At 36.7% G+C, this 23,554-nt stretch overlaps 1 protein-coding gene across 3 annotated transcripts; it reads left to right on the top strand.

Annotated features, from left to right (window-relative positions):
- Positions 1-760: 760 nt before the first annotated feature.
- LOC149802892 (dehydrogenase/reductase SDR family member 11-like) lies at positions 761-21,981 on the top strand. Of its 3 annotated transcripts, none has more exons than XM_089952369.1 (8): positions 763-909; positions 7,920-8,061; positions 8,277-8,480; positions 15,787-15,881; positions 16,483-16,612; positions 18,393-18,482; positions 21,013-21,078; positions 21,620-21,981. In XM_089952369.1, the coding sequence occupies exons 2-8, from the start codon at positions 7,930-7,932 to the stop codon at positions 21,659-21,661; spliced, it is 759 nt and encodes a 252-aa protein (XP_089808495.1). In that variant the 5' UTR covers positions 763-909; positions 7,920-7,929; the 3' UTR covers positions 21,662-21,981. The 3 variants fall into 3 exon arrangements, with proteins under 3 accessions (XP_089808497.1, XP_089808495.1, XP_089808496.1); XM_089952370.1 differs by lacking the exon at positions 763-909 and adding an exon at positions 2,001-2,125; XM_089952371.1 differs by lacking the exon at positions 8,277-8,480 and having other exon boundaries at positions 761-909.
- The last annotated feature ends 1,573 nt before the right edge of the window (positions 21,982-23,554 follow it).

Genomic DNA, 23,554 nt, shown 5'->3' with positions numbered 1-23,554 from the left:
CCCCCCCCCACCTGCGTACATACGCTTGACGCACCTTCCCCCTATTCTATAGAACGGTCTATATTTAATCCACGCAGCTACATGTTAGAGTACAAACCTGAGACACAACAGCCCTTTTGGCACATTGACAACTACTATATCACACCAGCATTTGTTACATACCATAATAGTGCCCTTTTAGAATGTTGACCGCTACTCTATTACATTAGCACTTGTTATAACTTATAATATAGCCCTTTTGACACATTTTCCACCACTCCATCATAATACCTCTGATGCGGTGGTGAATGAGGACGAAAACGAGGTAGCAAACAGAATATTTTAAATTCGCAGCCAATTTCTTTGGTAAAATTATGGTTGTTTGTGCGATTTCAACTAAGAATATCAAATAACATAGACAGGTCACCTAAAACGATCACGTGGTGATATCACTATACGAGTTAAACCGACTAATATATCCCCGTAATAATATTTTTATTTTTATGGATATTATCGGGATAAATATATTGGGAGGGGGCTACCCGCGTGTATAGCAAGCTATCTGTGCCATTAAGTGGAAACACTTCGTGACCTCGATGCTCGATTACGCGAACTTAAGAGAGCCAACCAGAAGACTGCTTTAAAGCTCATGATGTTGTTTACTCACGTAGTCGAAATCTCTGTTATATCCTACTTAGCCCTCAACTGCGAAAAACAGGAACTTACACTCTGTAATTGAACTACCTGGCTAGCCAACAGGGCCTTAACGTGAATGCGCTATCGCGACAGCCAATTAAGCGAATCTTTTTAATCACATGATCACGTATTCAGATAACAGGAGTGCGTCTTTTCGAGTCTGGAATACGCATTCTCAGTGGAACAAATCACAAAAGTAGTTTGAATCACGTATCTGAGGCAACAGGATTGAAGGTTTTCGATGATAAAATGCTCTCTCTCTCTCTCTCTCTCTCTCTCTCTCTGGCCAATGGGAAACTATTTTAATCGCGTAGTCTCTCACATCATATTTCAAGTGTTTTATTGCATGTTAGTACACTCTGAGCTAAAAGTAAAAAGCAAATAAACATCTTATGACCGTGATTATATTTTCGCATTTTCAGACTAAAACGACTTGTCCAATTGTCCGATCAGCGAATACGCGTATTTGAGCTTCGAGAACGCGAAATGTTTTCGCCTTAGGGTCACTATTAGCTTGCCAGGTACTTCGATTAAGCGAAATTGAAGTTTTTATTTCGCGAATTGGAGAAATTGAGAGCATGTAGTGGAGACCTCATTTAAAGTATAAGTCATACAGGTCACGTAGGCTTTCAATACCGACTATTTCTGTAATGGGTGTCATTTTTTGAATTTGATTACACATACCTTTAAATGGATATATATTCATTTTATTTGGATCCTCATACATCTATATTCCTTTGGGAGATTATTATTATTAACACGCCTTGTGAAATAAATACGGCAAAAATCTATGTTAAGATATGTGGACAGTTTTGGACGAGGTCAACCTTAAGTATATGATCCAGTACAAATTGCAGTGAATGTCGCACGCTGTGGCGTCACAGTGATGCGCGAAACGCGTGTTGAAAAAATGTATACTACCCTGCTATTCGTTACAATGGGCCCGATATTCTCTTCTCATGACCCAGTTTAGTATCTGGCCGCCATTATACTGATCAATAATTTTTGTTTAGTAGTGTTTTAAAGACAGTTAGGGTGAAGCGGATGTACACAATCAGGATTAAATACATTTTGGTGAAACTAATCCAGTATTTAACTTTAGAGCAGCAGTCAATATTTAATTTAATCTGAGTACATGCGCCTACATGACCACGTTGATATACACTTTAACTCACTTAAATAGATCGTGTGATTTAAAAAAAAAAAAGAAAGTATCTTCTGAGTTGCTCTCTCTCTCTCTCTCATAAGCGAAAATAGATATCACGAAGCGTTTCCACTTTACGGTACATACGGCTTGCCATATACGAGTTTATCAACATTAACCTTAACCAGTGTTACTATGTTCTAGATTGTGACCTTGTTTGTGAAGTGTTCTGATTTGTTCCTACTATTTCATTTTTTCCTCTCACTCTCTTGATACAGCAGTGCATTAAGCTAGACATCTTCAGAGGTACGTGTGGTATGTAACTTGTAAGCAACGATACGAGCCCCTGTGCTTATGGCAATTAGACTAGAATTCAGAAAGAAAAGGAATCAGGCAACGTGTATAACTAAAGGGAGATTATTCGTCTTAAATAATTCGCTAACTTAATTTGTTAAATATACAATGTTTCATTGTGTATAATGCAGATGCTAGAATCCAAAAAGACAGCTTACAGTATGTTCCATCTTAGAAGAAGAAGAAGCTACGAATACAAAATTGGCCCTGCTATCAGTACTCTTGGTAATCGATATACCATTTTCAAGGTGGGTGGGTGGGTGGGTGAATTATTACTTCTTCATGATAAGAATAAACAGAAGTTACAGGTTAGTATTAGAAAACCAGATTGGCTTTTTGTTCGTTGTTACATTAAAAATATCACAAATATATTCTGATGTTGCCTATAGCAGTCCTATGGGCAGCCATCACCGCCAAAATTACATTAATCAAAGTATGTAGTATGAAATCAAATGATTCAACCCAGCAAATGAAATGATAAATCCAGATTCCAAAGGATGTGGTGTCACATGAAATCATTTAACGAACAAAACGAGTGATGGATTTATATTTCAAATGACGTGGTATTAAATAAAATGATGTAGTGTGAAATTAAACGATTTAACGCAACAAATGGAACGACCCGGACGAGAACAAAAATCTGGTCCACGTCTGCCTGTCGAAGTTTCGTTAACAACCACGATCTGTATCTACGCACGTGATCACACATGTGATAGCGAATGTTGTTTTTGGAAGGGTTTTTGCGATACCGCCATGTGTATGTACAGTCTCTATCCCGCGCATTATTTCTCATCTCCAAGAATGGATTAGGATGCAATGTTTTAAAAAATCAAGATGGAGGAGGAATTGCTGACTGACATTGAGCAACATTTTTATTTATCGAACGTGATACCGCTACTGGATTCCATGGTAAGTCACCTTTACGCTTATCTTACAACCTATGCGTGAACGGATAATGCCCGAAAAAAAATCAAAACAGTTACATCATGTAGCTTGACATAAACGACTTGTATGACAGGGCAATAATGCAACCGATACCCATATATGAATTTCAGTTCATGGATCCCGCATAAACGGCTACAATCACATTCGCAAATACGACAAAAACAACGACTGCGGATACTTCTTTGAAGTTGACTTAAAATACCACGACGAATTTCGCCACGCCCAAAATGATTATCCACTGACCCCGGCAGCGTTGTCGGTTCCTCGTGAGTAGTTGACTAGTACCACTGTGCGCTCATGGCTGATTCTGGTAGCAAGTTTGTCGAATGTGCCCAAAGCTGAACTATGTCGTCTGTGTTCGAATCCTGCAGTTGTATCTGTGGTTGGGACTGCTTGCTTCGTGAGAGCATCGGATGTTGCGGTTTCACCAGCGTGTGTGGATGGCCGCTTACATTCAGATGAATACGGATCTACGAACGGCTGTCTCAAAGGACTTTGAAAAGGACTTCTTCAAGCTGATGCACATTGTAGTGTTTAGGAAAACCATGGAGAAACTGTGAAAACTCATTCGCATCGACTTGTCCAGGACAGTGATAAACGAAAACTTTACAGATTAATTGCCGACCCGGAATTCGAGTCATGTAGTACTAGTGTATGAGATGGTGGACTTGTTGCCGTAGAAAGCAAAAAATCCAAACAAAAGCTGACGAAACAAACTTACGTTGGCGAATCTGTACTGGATCTGTCAAAGCAGCTCACGTACTAATACGACTCGGTTACGGTATGTCCAGAGGCGGATTAAGGCTCACTTGTGCCCTAAGCACTGACAAATCTTGGTGCCCCCCTCCTTTCCACGCTGACCCAGTCCATTTTAGTTGTTGACCTGTCTGATCAAGAAACAGAACATTATGATCAATTTGCACTAGTTTTATCAATTTTTTTTACAAATCTTCATTCGTTTTTTTTTCTTTTCACCCTTTTCTCAACTTTGTGGTGCCCCCTTTGGCCCTGGTGCCCTAAGTACTTGCTTAGTTTACTTAATGGTTAATACGCCCCTGGGTATGTCGACAACATTAAGATGCTGTACACGGAAACGGACTTAATGTGAAACACATTACCAACAACGATGTCTACGTGGACATGGGCACAGCATTACCAGAGAAACTATCCGTTGTTCAGAAATGCCAACAAGAATGTTGTGGGGAAATTCAATGACTATTGCTCGGGCAAGCCCTTTGAATAATTCGTGGGACTGCGCCCTAAGATACACTTGATCGTGGTTAGCTCTAGTAAGAAAATTAAGAAAGCTAAAGGAATTGCTCCGTTTATGTTCGGGAAAGATCTCAAGCACAACATGTGTGTGTAATATTTTGAGCAAGGACGTGAATTTTCACACGCGGAAAATATTATTCGGTTGAACAGACATCGCATTTCCTCGTTGGATACAAAGCCATAGATTTTCCATGATGGAATCACTACTTACACATACAGGCACGCGCAGAACTCCCAAAAATGTTGACGGCAGTTAAGTATTCACTGGAACGACCTAAAATTCCCTTGAACCCAAATGCACTATTTAGAGGCTTCGCCACTCACGGTATTGACTTTATCCAAGCTGATGCATAATAGTAGAGCATTGTCTGCCCCGGAATGTCTTTGTCTGAGATCGTAAACATTTTGATGGACCATACTGTTTCAGAAGAACGACATTGTTCGCCTTCTAACAGCCCCGGGGCATAACAAATACAAAACCAGATTGGTTTTGACTTCATTTGTCGCGAGTGCTGTGGGCGACTCGTTTTCTGACAAATTGCTTAAGTGGGTCCCAACCCAATCGTACATATAATTTCATTATTCAACACTGTTATGGCAGAGCGAAGCCTTGTCACCCACTCGCGAGACCGATCATGATTCAACAATACCTGGACGTAGTCACTGTCAAAATATCGTTTCGCACGTCTACCCTAGAATCGTTCCACAAGGGGTCGTCCATTTAGTGCGTACGCATGGTGGGGGAGGGGGTTAACCCAAATGCATACGCTTGGGGTGGTGGTCTACTGATAATGTACGTACGCAATGTTAAACGGGGATGGGTGGGGTGGTGAAACCTTGACAATAATTTGTCTAATACGTAACCTGTTCCACTGGGGGTTCAGTCGGCGTTTGAATTTTAGCAGACACTAGACACACTTTTTAAAGTTACGCAGCTTATTTGTTTGATGCATCCAGACATTCAACGTCGGTGGACTATCTGTTTTATTCAACACGTTAATATTATTAATCCTTGATTGTTTCTGAGTGGATTAAATATAGGCTGTTCTATAGGATTCGAGGGGTGGGGGTGCGTCAAGCGTACGTACGCAGGTGGGGGTATGTAAAAATGTACGCATGTGTACAGGGAGGAAGAGAGGGATCAAGCTTTGCCAGACTTTTGCTTACGTACTAAGTGGATGGCCCCCAGTCATCTAGCATGTCCGAGATGAAACTGCACACGGTGTTTCGTCTATAATGCAGCAACAGTTTCGAGAAATTCTTTGCCCGTGTCCACCTGCAGAAGGCGCTGCCGTGTTAGTGGTCCACGTACATAGATACGTTTAACGCTTCTGCGAAACTTGTTGCATCTGCTGACGACATCTACGACAATTCGTGCATATTTATATGCGAATCTGAGTATCCATCCATATGGGAGAAACACTATGTCAGCCTGATGAACTTTGTTGGAGGTCGAAACCTCAAACCATACACGGGAAACCTTCCTTGTCCAAGGTAGATAAATCTGCCACAAAACTTGTTTGGTCATCAACGTTCTAGCGACATTCGAGGTAACGTTTGCCGCGATAGCTAAATTTTCAACGGCTGTTTTGTCTTTCCAATAACCGCATGAACTGAATTATATTATGGGCAGTTTCTAATCTATGTTATTTTTATAGCAGTTTGCTTTGCCACCAGTTGGCGAGCTAGCCATCTTTATCTGATCTTAAGATTCTTACGAGGCTTGATGTGTAATCTTGGTCTTCATGCGTACTTAGACAATATATCGAGCGATTTATTTTTCTGAGTAGCATTGATCGTATTGAAGTCATGGATGAGATCTACATCGGTTTGTCGACACGCACGGATATCACTTTATGCTTTATACTTGCGAGCATGTTGGTAACATTCAGCATCAACGCAGTTGAAGGGTTCTTCACTTGGCTTCAGTCTTTTAGTGGAATACAGTCGTATATCCATCAGTGTTCCATGTCCGCAGTAGCATGCTTTTCACCAGGACATTTGCTTCACGGTACTCCATGTAGGTGAGTTTTCTTTAAAACCAGGACCTAATGGAAATAAGAGGTCCGCGAGTGGGTTAGCGTCCCACCATCTTCGCTAACCAAGGTTCCTGCACGTTAACCTTATCTACACCTAGGCGGATCGTGCTGATATTTCGATGTCAAATTTACAAAGTATACACCATTTTCGGCCGATATACAATGCACCACTGTTACACGCTATCGGTTATTTGGCGTTACATACTAATGGAGGAAACTCATGAAATCCAATAAATGTCGCTAGGACAAAGCACTAAAATATCTGCTCGATCCCCCAAGGTGTTGATACGGTTAACATATCGGAACCTTGGCTAACAAAGATGGCCTGCCACGAACATTAACGTCTTTGCTTAACATTTGGAACACGTTCTGGCGATTCCGGCTCTATGGTTACGCGTTGAATTTAGGTTGCGCATTTTCATGCAGCACAACAAACAATCGGAAGGCATGACGATAAGTATTCAACTATATATATATATATATATATATATATATATATATATATATATATATATATATATATATGATTTAATTTACATTTGATTTAACTGTTAGTTGGTTAAAAAAAATTATTCCATTACATGCTATTGTATGTAATTTTATTTACTGGAATTTGACATTTTCCAGAAATTAGTTTGACCTGACTGTTTTTTTCGTAAACATCTAATATTAGAACTTTGTATCTTAATGCTGACCTAGTTCCTGACCTTGATACAGAATTAGTAAGAGTTGAAGCAAACAACTTCTCTTTTTTTATTTTTTTTTTAATTCATTCTTAGTGTGATGTATAGGGTGAACTCGAAGTTGTACTGGGTGTACGAGACTTTAGACATGTAAATAGCCTCTATTTCGAAAATCTGATTTTACCGGTATTGCGCAGTAGTCAGATTTAATAGTGATGTTTTGAGAGATAATTTCAGTCGGCCTTTAAACAATCAGACGTCAAGGTATTAATTCTGCTGTGACCAGTTTGAGTTGAAGTTTTATTTTATGGAATTATTAATTTCTCCGCCCGTAAACCCATGACGTAGGCTTCCACGCGAACTCAAGAAGTGGAGTTTCCACGTGTGTAAAAATCCCCTGTGGGAAAAGTCACACGGAATATAGAAGGGATTCTGGGTTGGGAGGTGTGATATGATACTACTGGACCGAATGACCCTTTGACAACCATTGCCACTAGATTACTTGAGATTGACGTAAAGATTAATTAAAGATCTGACCGAAATTTAAACCGTTACAATACAAAATAAATATTTCAGTATTGTCTGCAGACACATAGAAGTTTAGACATTGTTTCAAATGGCATACACACACAATTTGTAATTTTCTATAATGAGATGGCAAGGCTTAGTTTATCGATGGATGGATGGTTGGCTGTATGGTATGCTTTATTAGTATCATCGTAGCTTCATAATACATTTTAACAACTCACATTGCTATCATGAAATCTCATGGACATAATTTACAACACTGCACTTCCAATACCGTAGATCAGAAGACATGGAGCGGTGGGTAGGTCGAGTGGCACTTGTTACAGGGGCATCTGCGGGGATAGGTGAGGCGCTCGTCAGAAAACTAGCACAGCTCGGGATGAAGGTCATCGGTTGTGCACGACGAACAGAAAAGATTGAGGTATGTTCGTACATTATTTTCCCCTATCTAATTTGGTGACAGTTGAGGTTTTAAGGCAAACCAAGCGCCACATAAATGAATAAACTTCACGAATAATGTATATCCCTGTGATTCTTCACCTAGATTATATGTTCTTGGTACAATGGTTTCTTTATTACATTCAGAAGACAAAATATGGCAACGGTAGCATTAACGTTTCGTGATTTCCCTTCCAGACACTGAAAAATGAATTAAAAGGCGCGCCCGGATCTATTACGGCTATACAATGTGACGTGTCAAAAGAGGACGAAATTCTGGCAATGTTTGAGAAGATTCGTGCTGAATTCGGCGGGGTAGACGTGTGTGTGAATAATGCAGGACTGGCTCATCCAGCACCTCTGTTGTCAGGAGATACCAAGCTGTGGAGAAATATGCTGGATGTAAGTATGTCAATAAAATGACGAAAACTTAGACGATGTTGTATCTTCGCAAGTCATGACACGTCAATCCACTTCCTTTGCACATGGACTCTTAGCATATTTACTTTGCTGAAACGCTGTTTTGAGTAAAAACCCTCTTGCGGAGAATCAAATCCCTGTCCATGGCAGGCAGTATAAAGTAACCAATGAGGAAACTCGTTAAGTGACCTGTTAGGTATTCAAGAAGACGATTTCTACTACCGTATGTACACGTTTATAAGACGAATTCAACTGCAAATTGTACAGTCCCAGACCTACTGGCGCATTATGCGCCAGCAGATCTGGGTGTGTGTAGTTTGTTAGGAGTAATCAGTAGAATAGATAACATAGACCCTGAACTGCAGGCGCTTTATGCTACGGCATATTAGGATCTTTGTTCTTTGCAGTTTGACTCGTCTTATAAGCGAGTACATACATTGCATACGCTTGCGTTTACTCGGATTTTAAGGTTCCTTTAAGTGTTTAAATCGGTGAAACTTTCGTGCGACAAGAGTCAATGCATAAGAAAGCAGCGATGATTATTCTTAAAAACTCCTACTTGAAACATAATAAGTAGCACGAATTTAGAAATGGCTACAGAAGGTAGGAATGTTTTATTCCATGTGGATTTACCAGCTGCCAAACATGATTTGATTCGGACATAATCTGTAGATATCGCCGAAAGGACGCTTCAGTAAACCGTAACTCAAGAAATATCGTACACATTTGTCAGCATCAGTTGAGAGATTTATGGAATACATATAGTTGTTGCTGTAGTTGTTGTGTGGTTTGACGCCATTTTTCAGCACACGATAGGCTATACATGGCGGCCAGTATTAATGGTGGAGGAAGAACCCGGGAAAACCCCTGAAAGAACCACCGACCCACGAGAAGCTACTGGCAAGCTTTCTCACATACCCACATTGGCCAAATCCGAGACTCGAACCCACGGAGACAGGTGAGATGGCAGCGATCCATAACGGAGAGCGCTTTAGACCACCCGGCCACTCGGGGCCCCCGAATACATATAGTTGATATCAGACTCCAAAACAGGGACGTCATGGAGGGGGGCCAATTTGCATGTGCTGTAAATATGCTGCAGCCTATATGCGAAAATTAACAAGCCCGTCAAATTTTGCCCCCCCCCCCCGGAAAAAAGTTGAAATGACGTCCCTGCGAGTCCAAAACCGTCCATCGGTATCAGTACAGGTTGATGAACTAAGGCTACGCCTAAGAACTGATATGCCATGTAATTCCTAGTTCACTTAGATGTTTCATAAAATCCCTCAAAATCTTATAAATCTATCGAAATTTATTAAAGAAAAGGTTCTGCAATATCACGATAAACATTGAACGTTAATAATAAAATATAACGCCAGCTTTCCAATACAGAGTTAGAAAGATTCTGAAGTATTTTTTCATACTAATACATCGATCAACCTCAGAACTAAGAAAATAATTTGGACATTTAAGTGTAATTCGTTCCCGATTTTCCTTATCTTTCTTGATTTTCCCTCAGAATCAAGCTGATTCACTTTCATTTGCAACTTATATAAAAGCTTGTAAACAAAATATGAACAGCAATTAGTTGGAAAATACGGCTAAACGAAACACATTTTCGCTACATAATAATAAGATAATGACTGCATTCAGCTATCATCTGGATAATGGGGTCCAGGACTTCTTAGAGTGCTCAAGTGCATTCTGATGGAAAAATCTGCCAAGCCCACATTGCTCATTGCCTTTCAGAAAATCTAGCCTTAAAGTATAAAATTCTTTCTCATATGCATTTAAAATTTGTTCGGTTAGATTCCCGGAATATGTCTTTCGTTTTCTCCAACGAATATATAGAGGTTTAATAATTTTACATCATTTCTGATTTATGGTTTTATGAAATAACTATAAAAATATTTTGCAGTTAGGATAATTAGATAAAGATTTAATATTATGTTTCTAGTAATTAAAAATAAAAATGTGAATAAAAAGATATGCCACCAGAGCACACCTCCCCGCTGCTCTGTACCCTACACTGGCTATCCATTCGATCCAGAATCAAACACAAAATTTGTTCTCTGTGCTACGTTTCATTGACGGAATCTAGTCCAACATACCTATCCGACCTCACCCATGTGTACACACCAGCAAGATACTTACGCTCCTCTTCTGACAATCGTATACTCATTATTCCCACTATGAAAACAAAGTCATAAGGATAGCGTTCTTTTGCATACCAGGGTCCAGCAACGTGGAATGAATTGCCCACTGAACTTAGACACAAAGACACAGTGATCACATTCAAGAGGGCTCTCAAAACTCACTTATTTCGACTGCAAGAACAAACTTAAAGACCTAATAATGTTTCCTACCTTAAATATTCTCAGCATTTTTTAAAAAATGTTTTCCAATTTCATGATTTTTGTTTTTGTAATCATATCATTATATATGTTTTTTATCTTATAGGTGTTGTCTAATGTTGTAAAGCGCTTGGACTCAGAGCTTCTAAAGAGTAGGCGCTATACAAAGTCCTCATTGTTATTATTATTATTATTATTATTATCTCTTCGCTCTTGCATAATTTTGAAAGAACAAATTATAAAGCAATATATATATATATATATATATATATATATATATATATATATATATATATATATATATATATATATATATATATATATATATATGTATGTATATATATATATATATATATATATATATATATATATATATATATATATATATATATATATATAGCTAAACATTTCGCCAATAGTAGATCAAAGGAGAGGTTTCTAAACACTGGAACCAGACGATAAGTGACATTTTCTGACAATTTTCAAGAAATTTCCAAAATATGATTAGAAAGAGACAAAACCCACTTATAAGCCCACAAAGTCTCAGTTTCATACTTTAAGCTGTGTGGGAAGAGAATATAGACCCACAAAGTCTCAGATTAATATTCCAAGCTGTGTGGGAAGAGAATATAAACAAACAAAGTCTCAGATTAATATTCCAAGCTGTGTGGGAAGAGATTATAAACCCACAAAGTCTCAGTTCAATATTCCAAGCCATGTTGAAAGATAAGTCATGAAAGTTTATTTTTACTAACTCTGTATTCATTAAATAACTTTTGTTCAACGATTATTCGGGGAATTTACAAAAATGAAACAGAAAACATTAAAACCTTATCATGTACATACACCTATCATTCAGCTTATAAGTTTTAAATCCCGGGTATTTACCGGTACCTAATAATTAGCCATACGACAATGAATTAAACCTCACAGTACATCTGTATTAACCTTTCATTAACCCTACAATGTTTAAATAAAATCCTCAAAGTGACGAGGCAGAAAAGGCGATAAGACACTTCTTTCTAACGCGTGTTTAAAAATACCTCATTGTCCTTAATTTTTCCAGGTAATTTTTAATAGGAAAATGAGCCAGATAAATAACCGTAGTTCTTATTTGGTTCAATCACTCATTAAACTTGCAAAGTTGGAATTAAATTAAATCGTCTGTTCGGTATAGGAGGAGTGGTGATGAGCTGATTCCTTGCATTTGATTTTGCAAATACCCAAACTGTTTTATCAATTTTCAATAGACTTTTGGGAAGAGGGATCAGAAAAGGTCCACATTCAGACCAAACCATCAGTAAACCGTAAACATTCTAAAATTCAAATAATCTACTGTTGAAGGACTTCTTTCTAAAGCTTAGTTTTAACATTTCTTGGTTTTCACTTAAAGAAATTTATCCCAAACTGAGACAAGAAAAAAAATCGCATCTCCATGAACCCCTCATTTTACCTACCTGGTTTTAGTAAACATCTAAGCTTACGAGAGTTGACACGATACAGAGTTTTGTCACAGATAATACGGATGAAAGCGATGATAGTCCGCGACCTGTATTTTACGAGATTTCAATTTATTACGTGAGTTATGACATAGGACCTTGTTTTACCAAATATTGTTTTTATTATCTAACGAGTGAAGTGCATCCTGACATCAAAGTGTGTCGTATTATATTTCACAATTGGTGTACATATAAAAATAGAAGCTTCTTTTGGAACGCTTTTTGACCTTTGCATCAACTGCATTATATTGCGCACATGTTCTAGGATAACAGAGAGACTGGATGTTCAGTTCAAGTGCCGGCTTAAAGGAACCTAAATACACCTTAGTACAATCAAAATACAAGAACAGCGGAGTACGTCAGCATAAAAGACTGCTTACATGCTATGAGAACAATTCGCTTCTCTCAGAAAAATTCGTATATTATATCGACTCTTAAACGAAATTTATATTTTCACTGCCATGAAAACTTTGGAAACCTCATTTACCAGTTTCGTTTACGTTAATGCAGTCATGTGACGTCATTCGCAGATATCCATGAATAGAATCCATTTCAAGCTTACATCAATTTTCTAAAGATTTGTTGTTTTTTTCTTTAAATTTAAATAAATGATATTTTACGTGGTGATTGGTTTAGTAATATACCAGTCTTCCGTTTAGGACTCAGCATACTTCCATTCAAGGTAAACTTTGATTTCAATTTGTACATAAATTCTAATGATATTGTGTAAGATTCAGTATTAAATATGAACAAGTGAACATACATTTTATTAACCGACAATAGATTTGTGTTTTATAATATATGTATCAGAATTGGTTATGTTGAATTGTTGTGAACTATTTGGAAATTATTGAATCATACAAATGGTTTGCTCACAAAAGGTCTTGAAAACTATAAACTATTCATTTCATATGTTATATATTTATATGTGTGCTTAACTCTTGTCCATGATTGTAAGTTGTACTTTAGATCATGTAATATTTACATGGCTAACTTTCATCCATGAATTTAAGATGTAAATAGAATGTGCACATAGTGTTTGAGTTAGGAACATTCTTGTTCACAATTAGATTGGAATTCTTTATTGGAATGATTCATATCTAGGTCACGTGAAAATGTGTATAAACAGGGATCTAATAAACGACAATCTAATTAAAATCAGATCTCCACTGTCCTACGTTAAGATCTGACAGCGACCGCTTCGGGTTCATGTCCTGCTGACATATGTAATTACTATAAGTATGTATAACCAGGGATCTGATACAAAACAATCTGATTAAAGTCAGATCTCTACTGTCCTACTCTTATCAGCCAATAAGATGAAGTCTTATATAGTCGCAGTGTCGCTAAAAAGCATCAATGTGTGCCGAACGATTTGATTCACTTTTAGATTCCTGAAAGCTGCATTTCCATTGGCTACTTCAATTGTCATCAGAATATGAATCCTAACCGGTCGCTGTTACATCTTCACGTAGGACAGTGGGAATCTGATTTTAATCAGATTGGATAAACAAATAATTCATGCATGTTTTAAATCAGTCTATGGGAATCCATTGATCACAATTTACAGTTATGTTCAGAGATAATTTGAGATTATTTATTTCAAATATTGATTTTAATTACAAAAGTGGTCACTCACTTTTGGATTGATACCCACTGCTACTTTGAATTAATATGAACTCATTTCAAGACATTCTGAATTCGATCATTGTATTATCAGGACATTCAAACCTATTGGAATTCTTTCGGAAGATTCTCTATTTTTGTGGTATGACATTTAGGATTATTGGGGATTTAATTCACAAAAACTGTGTCTCTTGAATTTTCACTTTGTATTGTAGAGAAATAAATTACTTGTTGATTTTACTTCAATGTCGGTTTCTCTTATTTCTGTTACAAATTTTAAGACCCAGAGTCGTAACTTATAATAAATATATCACGAACAGCACGCTCATAAAAGATCCACTAGTGTTTATATGGTTGTCAATACATTAGTGAAGGTATTTATTAATAATTACGGAAGCAAATAGCGTATGTTGCTGTAAATTTTTATCTGAACTTTAAAGAATGGTGAACCTGTTTCCAATAAATAAGAAAATGGAGGAAAGGAGAGTGTAACGGTAGAAGTATTGTATAGAGTTGCTTATAAGTCGAGTCCAACTGCAAAATAAGACATAGATACAATTTTGCCGTCCCATAATCAGGGTCTGTTTGGTGTTTTTTTTATAGGAGTAATCAGCAGAACAAACAACATTATGGGTTTTTTTTGGTTATCGTTATCTAGGAGATGATCGACCACGGTGATAATACCCGGATCGAGAAAACAATGAAATAAAATATGAAATTAACGGATGGAATAACAGAGATCTGAGCACAGATATAGAACAGAACAACACGAGCCCCCGTATGTAAAATATAACAATTTGATCAGTTACATAAACAATATGAAATCGAAAATGGTACTTCAATGATTCACTTTCTCTTAGAAATAGAGTTGCAAAATGTATGCGAAATTCAGTTAGCAATCATGTTATACTGACAGAACAACTTTCATTATACAATTGAGTGATTGGTCGAACTCAAAACTGCCGCCAAGTCAGCATCACCTAGTGCTTCCGATCTTTTCCAAATCACTGTTGGTGATATGTAGGCGTTTCTGTATTTCTCTCTGTCTTAGAAATAAAAAAAAATTATTTTACTGATTTGTGATTATTTCATAGAAAGAAGTCAAAATGTTCATTAAATTCAAAAATGAAATCTACTATATCGATTTGAATGGTATCTATCACTCTAGTAAAGAGTAGGGCTCTCTCTCTCTCTCTCTCCTCCTTCTCAAGTCATCATCCATCTTGGTTGTAGGCTGTGCACTCTTTCCACTGTGCAGTCAGGTATGGAGCTATTTACTTCAAATAAAAATATAGTACCCAACATAAATACGTGTCGTGTTTTACCTTCTTCTGGGATCAACCAATATTCTGTCTTTCTGCGTCAGATATCTTCTATCGAAATTCAACAGAACTAGTGATGACCATTTCACAAACTAATACACACTCACAACCCTATTAACGTGAATGTATGTCATGTCTAGATGCTCTCGCATTCCTACTGAGACCATGACATAATTAGATCTCGCAGATACTATTATTGACCCTCTGTGGCTATTAATTACAAGTTGAACTGTGCCAGCGGCACACGTCCTCTATTTTCAACTGAAGATAATTCGCAACTTAATTGCACACGAATTAATGGACTTACTCCTTGTCCAAACTACGTTACTTTACTAATTAGCGATTCATTGACATACATTTCCAGATATAGAAAAATAATTCTAGGCATACATGCATGAATTATTTATGACACATGATTTATTATTATAGCAATACTGTTATGCACTTTTTAAATCTGCTAAAATGTAATTGTAATACTTTGTTCTAGGTCAATGTTCTAGGGTTGATGATTTGTTGTCGGGAGGCTTATAAATCTATGCAAGAGAGGAAGGTCGATGATGGTCATATTTTTCTGTTGAACAGGTTAGTGCTTAGCTTGCTACGTTTGGCAAGTATCTCCCCACCTCCATCCCACCGCAAGAAAACACAAAGACAAAGAAAAACAATGTTGTGATTTCAGCCATACAAGAGGCATCACATGTCAATCGACATGTGAAATTCAGAAAAAAGAAATTATATGATGTCACAAAATCACATGCATTGAATCTTCTGGAATGGATAAGATGTATTCATAGAGTCAACATTATCTGTGGAACGGATATAATTCTTGTAGACTGTACAATACTAATAATAGTTTCATCCTTAAAAAAGGTGGCAGAATATTACAAAATAAATCTTTCTAATACGATAAAGGTTGTTTTATCGTCCTAAATTTCTCAGAACTGACTCCTAACTTGAGATTAGACAAAAGTCTTTTCATAGTTCGTATTGTTTAATTTCCAAAATATAATAGTAGATTTAGCTTTAACCATTGGAAACTTAGTGGAATTTAAGAAGATTCAAGAGACGGGACGCTTTGAAGTTTCTGGCCTAATGTGAGGAAAACGAATACTATCCTAGCATAGAAATTCTTTAATGGACTTGCTGACAAATAAGCAAACTTTCTTATTTTGTTCTCTTTCAGTATGTCAGGACATAGAATGATCAATGACGGAAATAGTCACGTCTACAGTGCCACTAAATATGCTGTGACAGCCATAACTGAGGGTCTTCGAAATGAACTGAGAGCGGTTAAGTCTCACATACGAGTTACGGTAAAAATCCAATTATGTTTATTTCACACGACAAATGTGTCAGATACAGCCTTTCTAGTCTGTACTTCTTTGTTGTTGTTGAGCTACTGGCATACATCTATTGCTCGAAAATTTTGAGACATTTAATTGTTTTATCATCTAGTACTTTACTGCAGTACTGGTTGTGAATATTTATCCCCCCAAAAATCAATCATAAATTGCAATTCCTTCCCAACTATCAATATAAAGGTTTGTTGCCTACTCTGCATCGTAAAGACGCGTGATTGGTGATTATCACCCCTCCTTTCATCCGTCGTTCACAAATATCAAAATGTTAGCGTGTGTAATTCTTAAACATTGGTTGTACTACGTCTCTTGTCTTGTTTTGTTGGTTATTCTACTATCCAATTATATACCGTTGAAGAAATTGTAGGATGGCAGCCTGATGTTGTTCAACATTTTGATATATTTTAAGTTTTATTGCACCACATGTAATTGCTAATATTTGAAATAGCTCGTCTTTTTTTTTTACTCTTCATTTGCTTGTCGTTACCCTCCAATATTACAATTCTGCATATCAGGATGTCACAATTAAAGAATCTTTCTGATGACCATTTTAAAACTTAAGGGGATTTTGAGATAATGAAAATGTTATCACCCACCCTATTTTCTGCTTATGCAGTATTTACTATAATGTAAATATGTTTTGATCAACCCTCCTTGTATTGTCGCCTAGCAACATAAACTGTCTTTGTCTTCTCCGACTTCTAGGTTTTATGCTCAGGTTGATAACATATGGATAGTACAAATCCGATGTTCTGTTGATGGAGATTGTATTTAATCCCAATTCCTCTTCTTTAGAAACTGAAGCTGATCATTGGTCGGTTTATGTTCCAGTAGGGTCTGAACATACTAAGTCCACTTAAACATCTCTATAGATGTTAAAGCAAGATAAGAGGGGGAAAATGGCGTTTGTAAGCGAAACTTATAGAATGTGTGTTCTTCACCAGTCAACTTTAAACCTTTTTGTATTAGTCTTAACCTAATAAAAGATTTATTTTTAGATAATTGGCTTGGAAATTTGCCATTGGTATTCTTATGGCTCAAAAGAACCTGAAGCATGGTATTCTCTTTCAGTAAATATTATTAACTAATAAGCAATAAGCGTATATTTGAATAGAATGCCTACTCAATGGAAATATTCTCTTGAACGATATAGAAATGGATGATGGGTACCAATTAATAAAACGTTTTTCCAAGACAGAAAATTCATTCTAAACCATTCCCTCAGTAAACAACAATCAGCACTTTTCTTTTTGGAAAGACTATTAACACGTGACGTTAAAAAAGAAATGTTGAACTTGTTAGGCAGTTTGAACGAAATATGTCGAAGCTATAAATGCTGGTATTCCAAAATGTATTTATGTTATAGTGAAAACTACACAGATGAACTACTCACTTCCGTTCAGCCATATCCAGTCCACATGTGATTATGTAACTATGCATTCGAAGTTGGTGACTGAATTTGCCAGAGATCCATAACAATTCTTTGATTGAATACTTGATTGACAGCTGCCGCGCGTGGCTGAGAGGTCAATATGAAAGCCGTATGGTCTCCTAAGACAGCTATAATTATAAGTTTTTTTCAGTTTTATCGTATGGGTTGTTGTTGTGTTTTTTTTCTTCTTCAAATTAGCATTTATAGATGAAATCATAATAAGTTATCAAACACTACTGCAAAAATAGATGCATCTTTATTCTATTTTTTTTTATATAAAAATTCATTTATTTTATTTATCAGGCTGTTAGCCCGGGGTTTGTTGATACGGAATTCATCATGAGGATGTATGAAGATGAAAAGCGTGCGGAGGAAGTTCGAAAGATACGGAAAGTGAGATGATTTGAACTTACCTGGCACCGTGGTTCTGCACAGTTTGAACTTACGATAAATATTTAAAAATCATTGAATCTGAATAACGTTACTGAGAGTAAAAGTACGGTTATTGTAATGTTAAAATCAAACAACTTTTGATTGTTCTGCATATTTGCAGACTTTGAGAGATGGTAAAAGATGAAGTATGGTTTCTGAATTTACGGTCAGTTTTGTTAGTGTTCGGTGATTATGGAACGTGACTGTGGTTTATTAAATTAACGTTAGATGGCACTGCGAAGGAGAAATCATTCAGCAGAACTATTTGCGGGAATCTGTAGAAACAATTCAAAAGAAACTAATTGGATGCATGGACTGTACGAAGATCATCTCCTTGACACCAGCATCTAAATACTGAAGATGATAATAATTCTTTCTAAACAAGTATTTTAACTTTTGTCCTGAGGAGCATACTGTCCATACGTTAATTCTTTCTTTCTATCTGTTTTTCTTTCTCTATTTATTTATTTTATTTTGCCGCTTATGAATGTAATTACCATAAAAATGAGGCAGTCCATTATATCATCATAATATTCCCCTGTAATTCTCTGAAAAAATACACAGATGTACTGTTTTCGCAGCCGAGAAACAAGCAAACATGTTGCTACTTTATGATCAATATATTCAAGTTCAAAGTTCAAACCCAACACACTTTTACACACCATAACTTTAACAGAAGCAAAGATAAATGTAGGCATTTTAGACTTTTAATCTTGAGTTTCTCTGCTAGCATGGTAAGTATTAACAACGTATATATTATCAATGATTCATATGTCATTTGGGGTTTTCAAAAACGTGAGATAAGTTTTTATTGCTCAAAACGATTCCGAAGTATCCGACCTGGAATGCTAAGGCCTACATAAAGAGAAACAAAGCCAAAAGAAAACACACACAAAAGTCACACAAAAAACAAGCCAAAAAACAAAACAAAAGTCCTCTGCGGCCGTACGCAGCCATAGGAGATTTCATTATAACTCTTTCAAGATATAGAATTTTCAATAATTTTAATATAAGGTATTTTCGGCTCTTTCAACATACGAAATTATCAATTCTTCCAAAAGTTTTTAACTCTACAAAAAAAAAAGAACAACATAAATTGACAGAAATAAGCAATTTTACTTTTATTACATTATTATCATCTTTTCAGAAGCACACTACGTGGAGTTTGTTTGTTTGTTTTCCTCATTATTATATTATTATCATCTATTCTTTAAGTACACTGGTTTTTTTTCTTCTGTTTTTTGTTGTTGTTGTTCTGCTCATATAATCAATATAGGTTTTATTCTTCAAAAATATTTCCAGTCGTTGTCATGTGGCCGTTTTTGTGTGGCTTCAACACCATTTTTCAGCACATGATAGGCTATACAAGGCGACCAGTATATTTCGTGGACGATAAACCGGGAAAAACCCCGGAAAGAAAAATTTTTTCTACGAGAAGCTACTGGCAAGCTTTATCACATACGCACGTTGACCAAGCAGAGATTCCAACCCACGTGGACAGAGGAGAGATGTCAGTCATCTGCAAATGCGAGTGCCTTAGACCACTCGGCCAGCCTGGGACCCGTGTCATATTGCGTGCAGTATGAACAAGTAGACTTTTGATATTTTTTAATTACTATTTAGTCCCTTTCGATAAAACTTTAAAAATAACGTCTAGGCACCGAGACCGAAAAAAAACACCTGATGCCATCTATGAAATATTGCTGCCATTAACTTTTTTGTTTTTCAATTAATCGATTTACTCCCAAACGATGATTTTCCAGTTGTGATCAAACTTTACAAAGAGCATTGAGCCATCAAGGTCTTTTTACAGAGGTAAGGCAGATGTAATCCCCATAGACAATCTCTTGCCACTTGGGCCTCTTGTTTGTACATGAAGTCATTAAACATTTTTTTGACTTGAAACTGTTTCAAGTTAAGGATCATCTCAGTATGGTGTCGATATCCAAAACGTGCTGTCCAAATCGGTAAGTTAAAAGAACAAGGCATCAGTCATTTTCCAGGAAGCTATTGGTTCTACAGTGTAAGACGTCGACCCTGATACTTGTGATAATGAGAAGCAACGTCTCAAAGCCATCGCAAGCAATGCTGTGTAGCGTGTTGTAAGGTCAGTCGACGTCGCAACTATGGACCAAATTTTCACATACGTGGCATCCCATATTTACATTGCTCAATGACTTAGAGTGTAATTGCTTCAGTCCGACTATTCTTACTTTGATACTTTGATGATGATATTTTCTGACAGAATCACATCCTGTCATAATCAAGTGGATGTATTTTCAAGATAAATTAGCATGCGTATCAGTTGGTTGATATGCGAAGGTAGCAGAGAAATGCTAAAGTCGACTTACGTAGAAGTTAGGTTTCTTTCACGAAACGGTTATGTCTAATCACGTTAGGTACTATTTTCGCTCGTCTAGGTAAACGCTACGACAAGCTTAAAGATTTGCATGAAATCTGACATGATATCGCGATTGTTTTCTCGTTACAGAATCTGCAAGCCGATGATATTGCAGATGCTATTATCTACGCATTGCAAGCTCCACCACATGTCCAGGTTCTCTCTCTCTCTCTCTCTTACACACGCACTCACGCATACACATGTATAAACACTATAAAGTATTCTACTTTATTTTGTGCGATGGAGGTCAAGGATGCTGCGCTTGCGCTCGCACGCACGATTCTTCAAACATGTACGCATATTTGTGTGCATGTGTGTATTCAAATATGCATACACGAATGAAATAATTTTATATTGAAAGTTGTCAACAAATTTTAAATCTGTATGCAGTTTGTTGCACGAATATTTTAACTGTTTCAGAAATTTAAATTGTGTCAAGAAAATGACACACTATACTTTTAATCGTATTTCAATTTTCGAAAAGAACTCTTTCTATTTGGGATAATAGTATCTCCCTACACAGCAGGCATGTAGCTAAATAGCCTCTAATTTGTGTCAGTTAAATTCTGTGTATTTGTCCTAAATTTTAAATGTGTACTAATTGATGTCTATAAATATCGCAGTACATTATTTACGTTTGCGTATGGTTTTCGTTCTAATATATGCAAGTTACCTTTTTCTTTATTTGATCTTGAAGGTTCACGACATTTTGATGAGACCGACTGAACAGGTTTCCTGAGTAACCTAGGCTGATTTTCCGTAGAAAAACCTAAAGGTGTTCTGATTGAGAAACAGGAACATGTCGGAGACAGAAAATAGGTCCTCTATGCTTCTGTCTCTCGTGCAACGTATTGCGATTACTGGCATTTGGGTCATAACAGTTCCTAAAATATTAGATTATATATATATATATATATATATATATATATATATATATATATATATATATATATATATATATATATATATATATATATATATATATAATTGTTACTTTTCAAAATTACCTGCATGCTGTTCCATCTTTACTCGTTAAATAAAAAAATGTTTACATATGAATTACTCTTTTGATATTTTATTGAAAGTATCCTTGTTAGGCAGATTGAAACTCTGCATCAGTTTTTTTATGTTTAGTGTAGATTCTTTTATAATGCAATAGTTGTTCTGGGAGGGGTTCAGATGAAAAAGCATCCCATTTGCAATAAAAATTCAATGCTTGTACAACTATTATTGCCTACGGGTTGGGGGGTTGGGTTGTTGTTGTCCCGCTGTAAGTGATACTTATTTCGTTTTAGCTTGACATGCAATATTTGTTTTAGCTTGCCGGGCGCATGATTTGCAAATGGTCACAATTTCTAGACTGTCATTGGACGACCGGGAAGTCCCAGTCCCTCTCTCCATGCTTCATACTCTTCATTAGGGTATCGTTGCTGTAAGGCTGTTTTGATCCATGGGCCATATAAACCTTAGAACATATTGAAGTTCAGTCATAAACAATGATTAAAGAACCAGCTGTGCATTGCGGCTCCAGTGTTCTTCATTTCTGACGTCGACAGTGTATTATAACGTGTAACGCGTACTACCTTGTAAAAGCAGCCTTGTGGTCCATCCTACACATTTGGCAGGATCGTCCCTTTCTCTACTAAAGCCATTGTATAGAAACGATTGCAGCAAATACAGTCGAAATTGAGTGTCATGCAGTTATCAAGTATTTTACCACCAAATTTGCATTGTTGTGGATATAGCCGTATCATAGAGAAGGCACATAACACGATCTGAGGAGAATGAGACGATTAGAATATTGCTTGGCCTTTTCCGTCAAGACGATAAACGAGTTCAGAAGTAGTTGTAGGAATATACATAAATTTGATGAGTTTGGTGATTCGCCTCTGGCGTAGTGATCTGCATATGTTGAGACAGTAAAAGCAGGGGGTGGGGCCTGTATGGCCAAGTGTCCAAGGCGCTCACCTTTAGAGATCACTGACACCTCGCCTCAGTCCCCGTGTCTTCGGCTTGGCCAACGCGCGTGCGTACGTGTGTGTGTGTGGCCTCCCGTGGATTGGTGGTTTTTCCCGAGTTTTTTGTTCGAAATTATTCCTGGTCACCACGTATAGCATACCGTGTGATATAAAACAACATTAAACCCACAAATCCAAACCAACCCACTTTCTGTCGCCGTACTGTTCTATAAATGTAGTTGCGAATATATTTGTCAATGACGGCGAATGGCATCGTAGGTTTCATTCTCCAATTGACGGAAAAGGCAGATAGAAGATTGGTGTATAAGAGCTAGTACGTCCAATACGAACAACCTCGAGTATTTCTGTGGGACTAAAAGATGCCTCGGCTGTAAGTAGGCGCAGTAATTTACAACTAAATAATACATTAATTTTTTTAAAAACTGAATCTATTCTGACCAACTCGACTGTTTTATTATGTACATTTAATTTATATTGTTTGTTGGCTTTCTTAATGATTTTATTTTATGTATATCTGTATTTTATATTTGACCTTATCGAAAATCAAGTTCATGGTGTACCTACCAGTGATATTTATTTTGTAAACAACAGAATAAATAGCTAACATTTTCTCTATGATTATGAATTAAATATCAGATCGTTATTAATGGTAA

This window comes from Sinohyriopsis cumingii, chromosome 3 (genome assembly GCF_028554795.1).
Source record: "Sinohyriopsis cumingii isolate HCF-2022 chromosome 3, ASM2855479v2, whole genome shotgun sequence".
NCBI lineage: Eukaryota > Metazoa > Mollusca > Bivalvia > Unionida > Unionidae > Sinohyriopsis > Sinohyriopsis cumingii.
This window is presented reverse-complemented; position numbering and strand designations above follow the sequence as displayed.

Bases quoted from the DNA above. Each gene is read 5' to 3' on its own strand.
- LOC149802892 (XM_089952369.1), top strand. From the start codon at position 7,930: ATGGAGCGGTGGGTAGGTCGAGTGGCACTTGTTACAGGGGCATCTGCG. The intron at 15,882-16,482 runs GTTAGTGCTTAG...GTTCTCTTTCAG, and splicing joins CATATTTTTCTGTTGAACAG to TATGTCAGGACATAGAATGA. The intron at 21,079-21,619 runs GTTCTCTCTCTC...TTGATCTTGAAG, and splicing joins AAGCTCCACCACATGTCCAG to GTTCACGACATTTTGATGAG.